Source organism: Sminthopsis crassicaudata, chromosome 2, assembly GCF_048593235.1.
Source record: "Sminthopsis crassicaudata isolate SCR6 chromosome 2, ASM4859323v1, whole genome shotgun sequence".
Classification (NCBI taxonomy): domain Eukaryota; kingdom Metazoa; phylum Chordata; class Mammalia; order Dasyuromorphia; family Dasyuridae; genus Sminthopsis; species Sminthopsis crassicaudata.
Window position 1 is genome coordinate 292,837,364 of NC_133618.1, and position 14,468 is coordinate 292,851,831.

The 14,468-nt window shown below is 34.9% G+C and overlaps 1 protein-coding gene across 1 annotated transcript in view; it reads left to right on the forward strand.

Annotated features, from left to right (window-relative positions):
- Window positions 1-14,468, forward strand: part of TTC7B (tetratricopeptide repeat domain 7B) — a 314,975-nt gene that overhangs the window by 70,159 nt on the left and 230,348 nt on the right. The window contains 1 exon segment of the mRNA XM_074289731.1: window positions 2,898-3,019. Coding sequence (XP_074145832.1) covers window positions 2,898-3,019 — 122 coding nt within the window.

The following is a 14,468-nucleotide window of genomic DNA, read 5'->3' on the forward strand; positions in this document are numbered from 1 at the left end:
CAAATGCTTCAATATCTTTGCCAAGGAAATGCCAGAGTTGGACACAACTGAACCCACTTTTTGAAGATGAGATATTTATTTCAGATAAAAGCTTAAATAGATGCTGCTTGGGTACTTTTCAACTTTGAGATTCCCTACTTAAAAAAAATCTTTGATGCAATTGGATTAAATGCTATTCTTGTCTTAAATACATATTTAGAGACTTAGGATAAGAGATATTTGTATATGTGTGTTTCTCAGTTTGGCAGGTAGGTGGTCCATTAAATAGAAAGCTATTCCTGAAGTCAGGAAGAACTTAGTGCCTATCTGGCCTCCGGCACTTACTGACTCTGTGACCCTGAGCAAATCACTCTTGTCTGCCTCTAATAGCACCCACTTTCCAAGCTTGCTGTGAAGATCAAATGAGATACTATTTGCACAATATCTGAGATAATATTTTTGCTTAATGTGTCTTCACTCCTTCATATTCTTCCTCTTGAATGTTGCTTCTGGTTTTTAGGACAAATGTTTTCCTGATTGGTCCAGAAATTCTTTTGTTAAAATTCCAATAGATTCTTCTACAAGGAAATGTCAGCCAGTGAATGAGAAATGCTGAGGGTTACTTTCCTTGAATGGCTCTCAGAATTGATTATGTTTGCCTTGTGATGTTACTTCTCCGTTATATAATATATAATTCTCCATTATATATTAAAAGGCATCTTGAACCTTTTAGCTTACAAATTTAAATCAATTTGCTTACTGCCATGAACAGTGATAAATCCTTTTACTCATCTATATTGATAGTTTTTAAATTAAAAATTTTTTATTCTGAACTTAAATGCACAAAAGAAACATTTCCATACTCAAAACATAATGCAAAATAGAGATTCTTGAATCTCTCTTTCATAATTATTAATTTAAAAAAAGATATATAATAAATTTTACACATTACTTCTAAAACCATCCTGGTTATCTGTACTCCTGCATTTCCTTCTCTTCTTTGAAGTAAAAGATGTTTCAGTGGCCCTTTTTTCCTGGTATTGTTTGTAATCCTCTATCTCTCCTCAACTTCCCAGCAAACAGAGAAAACAAAACAAAACAAAACAAAAATTAAGTTCTGGTGCAAATGACTGGAGTCATTTAAATTAAATTCACACAGTAGTTGTGTCCAAAAACTGTATATTTCTGGGTCCATCACCCTTCTGTCAGGTAGTGGGTAAAATGTTTCATGGTTGCTCTGGAGACATGACTGGTCATTGCTTTGATCAAAAAAAATTTTTTTTTTAACAATATAGTATGATTTTTATTAAGAACCTCTTTTTCTCAATGAGAGGAAGATTGGAAAACTGAATTCTGTTTTCTTGTAATTCATTTCAGTCACTTAGATCGACTCATTGTTTTCTTGAAATTGGATTTGACTTTTAGAAGTTAGGTAATAAAAAGTGCACTTGTGTAGATATGTAAAAATATGAATCTTTCTTTTTTTTTTGGTCATTTTTTTCTACATTGAAATGTAAAATAGTTATCCAGCTTTAAAATGGAAACAACTACTCATGTAAAGTCTATTCAGCATTCCAGGAGTTTTCCTCTTTATCTCAATATTGGGTAGCCACTAATGAAGGTTGGGGCTTGTCTAAAATTCAGCTTTAACTCTTAAAAAAATAGCTTTTAATTTTTCAAAATATATGCAAAAATAGTTTTAAACAGTCACCCTTGCAAAACTTTATGTTCCAAACTTTCTCTTCTAAATAGCAAGTAATCTAATACAGGTTAAACATGTTTCTATACATAATTCCACATTTATCATGCTGCACAAGAAAAATTTGATCAGAATTCTTAGATCCTTTAAATATCTTGTCTTTATCATGTGATTGTTCTTGTATAAATTTTTTCTTTGTTATGCTTATTTCACTTCATATTGCCCATATTTCCAGTTCATACTGCCTAGAATTCTTTGAAATCATATTTTTCATCATTCTTTACAATGCAGTAATATTTCATTAAAACATTTATTTACCATGATTTATTTGTTGGGATTCTTCACTTTATTTATAGTTTGTTTCAAATTTTTTAAAAACTTTGTTCCAATTAAGAGGTAATCCAAGGTACATCCTTAGCTTCTTCCTTCTTTTTGTCCCTCCTCTCCCCAGTTTTTCTCTACCTGTGAGCATGGACACATTTGCTGCTGCTTTCTGGGTCTATGTATTTATTTTTTTTTTTTTTTTTTTTTTTTTTTTTTTTTTGCTTAGGCAGTTGGGGTTAAGTGACTTGTGCAGGGTCACACAGCTAGGAAGTCTTAAGTGTCTGAGACCAGATTTGAACTCAGGTCCTCCTGACTTCAGGGTGCTCTATCCACTGAGCCATCTAGCCGCCCCATATTTACTTTTAAAGAAAAGGATTGGGTTATGGGATCTGTAATCTTCCTCTGACATGCTATGTTTCTATGAGAAGTCCATCTGATTGTTTCTGTAAGGGGATCATTCTGCCTGTGATACATCCTTCCTACTTGAGAATTATCTGTCTTGGGGCTAAGACGTGCTTCTGCCCTTCAGTTGGTACTTCTACTTCTTTGACCCTGTCTTTCTTTCCCATGGGGCTGTTCTACTTCAGGTGCTCTTCCTTAAGATCATTTCCCCTTCTGCTTCTGTCATTCACCTCAAATCCCACTTTTATCTCAACCTTGTTGGGCTTAACATTATGAAAGTGAGTTTTGTTTGTGTATCTGGCTTAGGAAAGCCTTCTAACTACTTCAACTCCTGATGGGCTGCTTTTATCTGGTCTGTCCATTTACTTTTTTTTTTTTTTTTATCTTGAATTACATTTTAAACACTTTCATCTCGAACTAGATTTCAAAAAATTTTGCATAGAAAGAAAGTAGACTTATGGAATATGTCTTTACTTATTTTCTTTCTCTTCAGGTACTTATTACTAATATTCAGAATAGAAGTCCTAAGCCTGGCCCTGCACTCCATGATCAAGAACTAGGTTTTTTCCTAGAAACAGGACTACAGAGAGCCCATGTCCTTTACTTCAAAAATGGGTAAGATTTTTGTCTCTTTCTAGCTCTATTCCTTCCAATGAATAAAAATAGCAAACTCTGCTCTGCTGGCTTTAGAATAATTTCTGTACTAAGCAAGCTGTTTAAAATATGAACTAGAATGGGAATGTTTGGGGCAGCTCTATAAAAATTAGGGAAAAAAAACCCAGTTCAATATTTTTGTTGGCCCTGCCTTTGCATATACTGTGATACTGGAGGATGGGGAACAAGGAGATCTTTCAGGGATTCGGGGGTATCATTAGAGTAGGAGGGTCTGGGTAGTCTTTTCTTATGGGTTGTAGCATAGCAAAAGCCCTTGAACATTTGAAGAAAGAAGGTAATTTTCTTTTCCTTTGGCATATGAAATCCCTTTCCCCTATACTGTCATGTAGTATATAGGCTCTACCTCTCCTCAGGTAGTTTTAATAAAATTTGAAGTGTAGACTATAAATGAAATGAGGAGCCCCACATAATACATACATGTTGGGTATTGCCAATACCTTTTAAAGTTATTATTTTAAAGTTTAAATATTGATTGTAATGTTGCTAATTATGTAAAGCAGAGGTGTCAAACTGCTGTTCTTGCCTATTAGAGGTCTGCAAAACTCATTAATGTTTTGGAACCAGATTAAAATGCAATTGGGAAATGTTAAACAAAATAAACAAAAATACATAGAGTGTAACTCACAGTTTGCTAAAGTTAGCACATGACTCTAATTATCTATTTTTGTTTGAGTTTGACACCACTGTTCTGAAGCATTTGCTTTAGGTGGTTCATGCTGTGCCAAAAGTTATATGATAAATGCCATAATCTTTTTCCAAATCTTTTTCATTGTTGCCTATTTTAACAATGTGCTGCAGGATAGATGTACATGAAGATCAACAGTATGTATCTGGACGTTCTTGGTTGAGTCACTTCTAGTTCTTCCTAGGCTTTGCATGGGATGTCTTTTGTAGCTCTTCTAGCCTTCCTTTAGAATATAATAAAGAGTGCTTTGTAAGGCAGAAGGGACATAAATTCCAGTCCTCACAAAATGAACAAAGGTGTTCATCCTTCTCTTCATTTTTAAGAGCTTCAAAACTTGGGGCATAATTTGCAGAAGCAAGGATTTTATTTGTACGGATGGCCCAAAGCCAGCATGTATTCTTTTTCTGGAGTGGAAGAGCAGGTGGCTGCTATTTTCCAAATAAAGATAAATCATTGGCTAGGCATGTTGGCACATGGCTGTGATCCTCACTACCAGGGAGGCTGAGAATGAAAGTTCTCTTGTGCTCAGGAATTCTGAGCTGTACTGGGTCATGCTGATTGAGTGTCCCCATTTAGTTTGGCATTAATTTGGTGAGTCTCTGGGATCAGGGAACCATCAGATTGTCTAAGGATGGGGTGAGCTGGCCCTAGTTGGAAAAGAATTAGGTCAGAGCTCCAATGCTGATCATGTAGAGAGCTCGGGCCTGTGAAACTCCTTTGTACTCCCAGCCTGAGCAAGATAGGGAGACCTACTCTTTTTTTTTTTTTTTTTTTTTTAAACTGGTGTGGGGAAAAAACCTAGTCCATTATTATAGATTGGGTTTGAGAGAACCCAGTAAGCAAACTTGAGATAAACGCTCCAAGGTTTGAAACTGTTGGCTTTGGCATGAAAATGCTTCCTGAGTCTGATCTCATCCGCAATGGATTGAGATAGAGAAATGCATGACTTTTGACTCCAGTGTTATATTCTAGCTTATTGGCTATTATAGTTAGTGGGTAAGGGAAAATGGAACATGTTTCTCTTATTCCATTTTTCTACTTTCTCAATTTAGAAGACTTTTTGTTATAAACTGTCCCCCTCTCCCAATATTCTCTTCCTTTTCATTAATTCTGACAAGCCATAAGCAATGTTAAGGAAATGAAAAAATTCTAAAGGAAGGGCTTCATTCTTGTGGGTCTTAGATATAGTATCATCTCCTGAAATTCAGTGCTAGAGGTTGGGGAGTATGAGATGGGATGAAAAGGAAGCAAAGATGTTCCAAACTCCATTCTATTTATTTCCTTGACATGTCACCTCTATGTGTCAACTACACATTTTAAAACAATAGTTTTGTTCTTCATGGACCAATAAATTGTAGATTGTTTAATTCCATGATGTCTCTTCTCCTTCATATTGTACTACCCATTAACTTGATATTAAGGAAATTTAATACTTTTAAAGGACTTAATTTTTTCCCTCTAATATTTCTCAATGACACTTCTTGTTGGATTTTCAATTCCAACTGCTTGATAATGGTGATGTATATTTGCTTCTGCAGAAGTGACAAGAGAGTTTTGACTATTGAGTCTGGGTTAAATGTCACAAAACATGAGGAGAGACAGCAGTCTTAAGACTTGGCCTTTTTGATCTGCCTTTACATAAATAATTTACATAAATAAAAGCCATGAGTAGAAGAAATTTGTCATAGTCTTAGGGTGAATGTCTCCATGTTGGTGCAAATAAGTGGTGTTGGAGGCCAGAGAGATCCATCCTGGAGGGGTTTTCAGTTTGGTCATCAAACCAACAGGTCAGTATTCAAAATGCTGAAAGTGGTAGCAACTGGACTAAATGGTTTTAATATAGAAGTTGATATTGTTGATGAAGATGAAGGGGTTTCATTAAAGAGTCCTGTGTTTATTGTCCTGCTTTTTCTCTTTTCCTCACTCCCACATTATCTTTATGTCCTCTGAATTGGCTGATATTTTATTTTTGGAGGTACAAAAAACTTCCAGTTCTTCTGTGTTCCTGGAATGAAGGGAAACAGATGGGGGTTTTGATTGATTTTTTTTTTCAGTTGTGAAAAATGTAGCAACATGAGTTTAACAAATAAAAGATGGATAAGAATATCCTTATTCTCAAGAAATATTTCTTTCAGTTTCATGGGTGTCATTGCCAATATCCATTGGACTTATAGTAATTGAATTTTTTTTTCTTATAGTGTCTCATCTTCTCTCAAAGTGATTACCAAATAGATGAACCTGGGATTTATCCATCTATTGAGTAAACCCCAGAATACAACTTTACCTTTGTTAGTGCAGAGAAACCTTAATCATCCCATAGTACCATATTTAGAAAGTATCTTAAGAATTTATCTTATCTATCCCTTTCTCTACAAAATTCAATTCAGTTTTTCAGACATTTATTATATATCTGACATATGGCCAGAACATTGAGAATATAGAGGGAAATTGCATCACTCTTGCCTTTGGGGTGTTTCATTTTACAAAGCATATATGATAATTGTGAAAGACAGATTCATACAGAATTTGGAGGATGAGATCAAGGAATTTATAAGGGCTTTGTATATGATATAATTCAATTCATGTTTATCATTCCGTTCAACCTGCTTTTTGGTAATTTGGTAAGAAAGGAAGACAACTTTAGACAACTTAGACAACTGTCTAAGGTCACTAGCTACTTAATGACAGACCTGGGACTCCTCTGGGAAAGAATCTGTAGAGGGCTGAAACTCCAAAAAGGTATGCCTGAATCAGACAACTGAGCACTTAAGGCTAATTACCTATTCCATGTGAGATAATGGCTCTATTAGCATATATTTGGATAAATGGCTCATTCAATCTTGCTGAATGTTTGGTGTTAAGATAATCATTGGCAAGGATTGGAGGGTGGAGGGAGAGAGGCCAGAGTCATTTGCCCACAGGACAAGGAGGAGAGAAGCTGGAGACTCCAGACTCCAGAATCCAGGAGACATCTTTGGCAAGCCTTGTGACAGCTTGCCTACCTCCTTCACTTCTCCTTCTAAAGACCAAGGACTTTGATTTATCCTGACTCTGGCTCACCCTGAAGCCCTCCAGGCAACTAGCCCATACTTTATAGAATCTATTAAAGAAATATTACCCAAACTCTGCCTTGAAAGAAAGCCTTTCATAAGTTGGAGATGAGGAAAGAAGAAAATATGTCTTAAGTACCAGATGTAGATGGTCTGTGCAAATGTAATAAGGTAGGAGAGAGTAATAAGGATCAGAGAATAGCTAATTGAAAGCATGAAAAAGCATAGAATGAAATATGGATGGAATGGTAGCTTGAAATCGGGTCATAGTAAGCCTTGAAATTCAAGATGAGTTTGTATCATATAAAATATGATACAATATTGTATTATGATATACTGGCTGAACAGGAAAGGGTAAGAAGTCTCTCAAAAGTGGCTAAAACCTAAACCATAGAAAACTAATTTTTTTCTTCCCTTCAAATCCCTCACTTTTTTAAAAATTAATTTTATAATTATAATTTTTTGTACATATGCATGGGTACTTTATTTTTTTACAACATTATCCCTTGTATTCATTTTTCCAAATTTTCCCCTCCCTCCCCTAGATGACAGGCAATCCCATACATATTTAATGTATAACCTAGATACAATATATGTGTGTAAAACCAAATTTCTTGTTGTGAGATAAGAATTGGATTCCGAAGGTATAAGTAACCTGTGTAGAAAGACAATAGTGCAAACAGTTTACAATCAATTCCCAGTGTTCCTTGTCTGGGTATAGCTGTTTCTGTCCCTCATTGATCAACTGAAAGTGAATTAGATTTTCTTTATGTTGAAGATATTCACTTCAATCAGAATATATCTTCATACAGTATCGTTGTTGAAATGTCCAGTGATCTCCTGGTTCTGCTCGTTTCACTCAGCATCAGTTGATGTAAGTCTCTCCAAGCCTCTCTGTATTCCTCCTGTTGGTCATTTCTTACCGAACAATAATATTCCATAACCTTCATATACCATAATTTACCCAACCATTCTCCAATGGATGGACATCCATTCATCTTCCAGTTTCTATCACTACACAAAGAGCTGCCACAAACATTTTGGCACATACAGGTCCTTTTCCTTTCTTTAGAATTTCTTTGGGATATAAGCCCAGTAGTAGCACTGCTGGATCAAAGGGTATGCACAATTTGATAACTTTTTGGGCATAATTTTAGATTGCTCTCCAGAATGGCTGGATTCTTTCACAACTCCACCAGCAATGCATCAGTGTCCCCGTTTTCCCACATCCCCTCCAACATTCATCGTTATTTGTTCCTGTCATCTTAGCCAATCTGGCAGGTATGTAGTGGTATCTCAGAGTTGTCTTAATTTGCATTTCTCTTATCAATAGTGATTTGGAACACTCTTTCATGTGAGTGGATATAGTTTCAATTTCATCATCTGAGAATTGTCTGTTCATATCTTTTGACCATTTATCAATTGGAGAATGGTTTGATTTCTTATAGAGTCAGTTCTCTATATATTTTGGAAATGAGGCCTTTATCAGAACCTTTAACTATAAAAATATTTTCCCAATTTGTTATTTCCCTTCTAATCTTGTTTGCATTAGTTTTATTTGTACAAAAGCTTTTTAATTTTATATAATTAAAATCCTCTATTTTGTGATCAATAATGATCTCTAGTTCTCCTTTGGTCATAAATTCCTTCCACCTCCACAAGTCTGAGAGGTAGACTATCCTCTGTTCCTCTAATCTATTTATGATCTCATTCTTTATGCCTAAATCATGGACCCATCTTGATCTTATCTTGGTATATGGTGTTAAGTGTGGGCAAATCCTTCACTTTCATAAGGAGCTTCCATAGCCTAGGTTTTTACAGTTTTTATTAATATCATCATAAAAGCTCTATCCATCCTATTCTTTTATATTTTAGCTAAGTCATTTCTGCTTCAAGGGAGGTCATTTTCTTCTTTTTCTGTCTTCATTAGAAGGAAAGAACAGCTGATTGCAATAAATATTTGTGGAATTAAATCTAAGTGTTATCCCTTCTGTCCCAAAGTTCCTTCTTGCACAACTAGTTTTGGAATATAAATCCATCTGTTCATCTTATAGCTGCAGGTGGTAGGAAACTTGCCTGTTGGAGGAAGCTACGAATGCCTGGCATTTGGGACTTTTCACAATTGGGCTCTAAGCTATCTTTCCAACTTTATTTCAATCTATTCTCATTGTATTATGTATTCTAACAAAGTTGCACTAATCATAGTGTGTCAGATTTGTTTCCTTAAGCAAATCATTTGACTTCCCAAAGCCTTATTTCCCTTTTCCCTCTAATGAGTTTCAGACTTGATCATCTGAGGCCTGATATTTAGTGGTTCAGTGATGCTTTTTCTTCTTCAGGCTTTTGTTTAGAGTATTTCTTAGCTCAGGAATAATTACATACATTTGTGAATATCCCACTGTCCCACTCATTAAGACTCCCTCAGCTCAGATGATACTCTTTACCTTTCCCTGATTTCTCCTTTCCCCAGGTTGGCATATCTTTTTCTTATATGATTTTGTAGCTATTATGTGCTTAGATTATTCTAATTTTTTTTAAAGTTTGTGTATAGATAATTTATATAGACAATATGATTGCACATGTATAAGTTACATATGATTACTGTCTCAGGGAGCAGGGAAGGAAGGTGTGGAGGAGGTATGGAATTTGGAACTTGATACTTTGAAAAAATGTTAAACAGTTGTTTTAATATTTAATTGGGGAAAATAAAATATGTTAAATAAAAACAATAATTTATTGAGTGTTTATTATGTTCGAGGTACTATCCTGAGTACTGGGATACAAAGAGCATTAAACATTCTCTCCCCTCAAGAATTTCACAATCTGGCAGGGAAATACAATACATAAAAAGAAGCTGAAAGGGAGTAGGAGCAGGGTACTTGGCTCAGGGTTCATTCCTTAGACACACCCTTCTGAAATGGTAGAGGATGGGGGAGGAGCTCTCCAGTGCCCATCCTTTCCATGTGTGTTGGGGGAAGAGGGGTTTGGAGGATTGAGGAGGTGGCCAGAGTTGATTTTATCTTGCCAATTGTAGAATTGGGGGGGTGGGAGGGAGCACTTGGATTAGTTGATCTATAAGGTTCTTTCCAGTTCTCCAACCTATGATGCTCTGGTTTTATAATCCCCACTGGATTCTACACTCCCTGAAAATAGAGACAGGGTTCCCTCAGAACTTATTGCATAGAACTTAGTGGGTGCTTAAAAATGTTTGTTGGATAAATGAGGCAATATTTTATGGCTCAATGATGAATGGAATCCTAAGACTAAAGACCATCAGAGAGCAAAGCCTACCTCCTTGTTATTTTGGGTGACTTGGTCACAATGGGCACATAATAATAATTACTGTATTGGTTTTAATATAGGATACCCTGAGATAGGTTACATTTCTAAAATGTACTCTTATTGAAACACACACACACACGTGCATTTATAAACTGAAAAGAAGTTAATAGCTTGCTTATATAAGCCCAATTTCGGGAAAAATGTATATGTATCAATATGATTCTGACAACTGACAGTTGACCAGTTGATTCTATAGAAATTGGAAGGCAACCAAAATTGTATTTCAATTGAATAAATGAACTCTTGAAAAAATGGACTTTTTCATTTTTATTATTCATCTTCATATAGAAACTTTTCAGCTTAAAATAAAGACTCCATCTTTGACCATTCTTGTGAGTCTCCTGCCTTCATTACTTCTCCACTAGTCCAAGGACTTGGGCAGGTCAAAAGGTCCTCCAGAGAGCTATATTTTGGCATCCCAACTTGGGGGCTCTAGAAAGCAGGATATATTAATCATGCTGGTGTGGGGGGGTACGTTTTGTTGCCCCAACTTGGAAGCTCTAGAAAGCACACTACAGTTTCTAATGCAGGCATCTATGTAAAAGAAAAATGCTAATAGAGTGATTGCAATTGTAATTATTATGGAATGTGTGCTTGTAGTATGAATTATTCAATTTATGGGATTAAAAATATTTAAATACTTCTAATTAACAAAGAAAATTGAAGATATTTCATGCTTTTCAACCATTCCAGTCTTTATTGTCACCAGAGTGAATAATAAAATAAGATTAAAAAATATGAATTCACTGTGATTTAATTTAATTGGTTTCTTTTGGGACAGTTTGTTTCTTTTTTCTAGACATAGTTGCTCTTGAACATGCAGTTTACCTTCGTTTTTAGCATGCATCACCTTGTTTGTTTTCAGAAGTTGATTCCTGAAAGAACTGAGTGTTGAGTGCAGTTTGGCTTTGTGGGGCCCTGGTCAAATAGAAAGGAAGCCACTAAACTGTACATAAGGATCCCTGTACCCCATGTATTGTCTTAGAAAACCACATGTTTACATTATCTATGTTTTATTTATCTTGTTAAATATTTTCCAGTTACATTTTAATTTGATTCAGCCTCATTAAGGAGTGTGGGTCACATATTTGACACACTTTTTCCTAGAGGATACTTGGAATAGGAATGAAAGTGAAAACATTTAAGTGAATGAGGGAGGATTTTACAGATACCTTGGGAGGGGAAGGTAAGCAAAAAAAAGCAAACCTTGTTTTTTAAAATGTCTATGACAATAAGGCTATACAACATGGGTGTCATTGAGGAGCTGAAGGCTCCATTGCTACTGATTACATTCCATGTTTTGGTTAATTATCTTCTAATTGTTTTTTATCCACAAGGAGGGAGAGAGTTAAAGACAGAGCAAGTGAATTTTGGGAAGGACTTTGAAATTATGCAAATAAAGAGACTAAAGTGTCTGTACTCTTTCATTCATTAAGAGGTTGCTGATAAGAAAGTTACCAAATACACTAAAATATTTTTAACAGTAGTTTTTATGACAGAAAAGAATTGGAAACAAAGTTACCACTTGAGGAATGGCTAAACAAACTGGTACCTGAATATAGTATAGTATTACTGTGTAATAAGAAATGTATTGAAAAGATCTACTTGAACTTTTGAAATACAGTTTGAAGTAAGCAGAGGTAAGAAAACATTATGCACGCTTACCATAACTATGTAAAGTGAATGTTGTAGAATTATAAAGGAGAAGCATGGCTTCTGAGAGGATGTCTCAATCCACTTCTTCACAGAGGAAGGAGGCCTTATAAGTGTTGTACATTGCGTGTTTTTGGATTTTTTCCTATGTTGTGATATAAGACAGTGCTAATTAAAATCTTACCACTTATCTTACAGAATTGGTGAAGTGAATGTTCTTTGTTAACCCTTAAATTATGTAATTTATGATTATTGTTCTTAAATTTCTTTCACTAAATTTCTTTCCACTAAAATTAGGTAGAATTATAGTAGTTGAATGACTGGACCCAGAGTACTCATCAATGGTGTTCATCACCTTGGAAGGAGATTTTCAGTTACGTGACCCAAGTAGATGTTGTATAATTTATTTTATCAGTCATTTAGATAAAGGCATACACGGTGTGCTCATCAAATCTTCAAATGGTCCAAATCAAGGAAGATTCGCTAACTTGTTAGGTGGTCAAATCCAAATACACAAAGATCTTGATAGACTGATATTAAATTAACTCAATCAATAAAATAAAGATAAAATGACTAGGGATAGTATATACAACTTTGGTTAAAAAAAAACTTCGTGGTTATATTTCATTCAACATTCAAGCAATAGTTTCTGAGATTATTCACAATTTATCATATATATGAGTGTGTGTTTGTGACTACTTGTACATAGTTTGCATCTTGCCTCCTCCTTGAGGATTGTGAGCTCTGGGAGAGCAGGGGCTGTTTTTGCCTTTTTCTGTATTCTCAATGTTTAATTCAGTGCCCAAGATATAATGGGAACTTAATAATTATTTGTAGACTTGGTGTAACTTGACCTTTTACAGATAACGGATAGTATGTTAGTATGGTACATATGCAGGAACAATGGTTTAAAATCATAAAAAAGCAAAAAGTTAGATATAAAGGAAAAACTTCCTAACAATTAGAATCATCCAAAGAAATGGGTTTTGGAGGTAAATTTCCCTTTGCTAAAGCCCTTTCTTGTTAATTCTGCTGTAAAAGAAATTCTTGTTCAGATAAAACTTGTATCAGATCGCCCTTAAGGTCCTCTTCAGTTCTGGATTTCAGTGATTCTGACTCATTGAAATGTTTAGTTAAAGGTACAGCTGAAGATTCTGTCCTCACCTAACCCTTACTGTTATTCATATTACCTGTGACTACTTCTCAGAACATCTAGAGACATGAGAAGGTAGCATTAATGTCTCCTGATGAATGCCTATACCCAATGAAGAGGTAACTAAATCCTATAATCACTTTGTGTGGCAGATGGGAAATGAAGGATAATAGAAAAAGTCAGGAGAAAGAATAGAGCTACAAAAGTAAATCAGTAAAGACAGGGTGTCACAAGTCCATAAAGTTTAGAAACTACTGCCCTAAAAATAAGTTCGGCTGGAAAATATCAGATATCCTGCAGCTCTGATACTTCGTGCAAGGAAATGGTTTTTGGCTATTTCTAAGAGAGTCCATATTAAGACAGCATTGACTCATGCCTTCCAGAAAAAGATAGGCAGCTAGGTAAGAGCTTCTTTATTTTTTTATTTTTTTATTTTTTTAACTTTATATTTATACATTTTTTTCTGACAGTATATATGCATGAGTAATTTTTTTGTAACATTATCCCTTGTATTCATTTTTCCAAATTTTCCCCTCCCCCAGATGACAGTCAATCCCATACATTTTACATGTGTTACAGTATAACCTAGATACTACAATACATGTGTGTAAATCCAATTTTCTTGTTGCATGTTAAGTATTAGATTAGGTAAGAGCTTCTAAGTAAGACACTTTAATTGAACTGGTTGGGTCAACCAGTTCAATTACACAACTATTTAATTCACTGACTGATTTTTTTTCCCCCCTAAACAAAAAATTCCCATTCCATTTGTTTTACTGAAATGAAAGACAGTGAACTAGAATGTATTCTCTTATTAAAGGTTAATAAAGGTTTTAGACTGCTGGGGTTTCTAAAGCTTTTTAAGTGCTACCATTTATGAAATATATAGAAAAGCAATTATCTCCTCCTCTATCTGTCATTGAAAAGAGTGATCTTGGGATTCAATAATTAAAACTGGGAGAAAAAACATCCCCACCCTAAAATGAGATATTTAGTAAAAAATAAAAAGCAATTTTTTGATCTGTGTTTCATTAAAATAAATGATTTGATTTGGACTGGGGCTTTGTGCCACTAAAAAAGAAGTAATAGAAGGTTTTTTTTTTTTTGGAAGTGTTAAAAATAGTTTTGCCATCTAACAGGCAAATTAAAGGCTTATTTTCTAAATGTAAAATTCTTTCCCCCACCATATGACATTCTTAAAGGAGAGAGTGAAAAGTGCTATAGTAGGGTTAGGAGACTTCAGCTCTGACACTAAACCGATGACTATGGAAAAGTCATTTCAAACCTCTATGCTTCCCCTCACCCTTTTTTTGACAGAATATATGCATGGGTAATTTTCCCCTTGCAATCACTTCTGTTCCAACTTTTCCCTTCCCTTCCTCTACTCCCTCCCCTAGATGGCAGGCAGTCTCATACATGTTAAATATGTTAAAGTATATCTTAAATACAATACATATATATGTACACATCTGTACAAGTTCTCTTGTTGCATAAGAGAAATTGGAT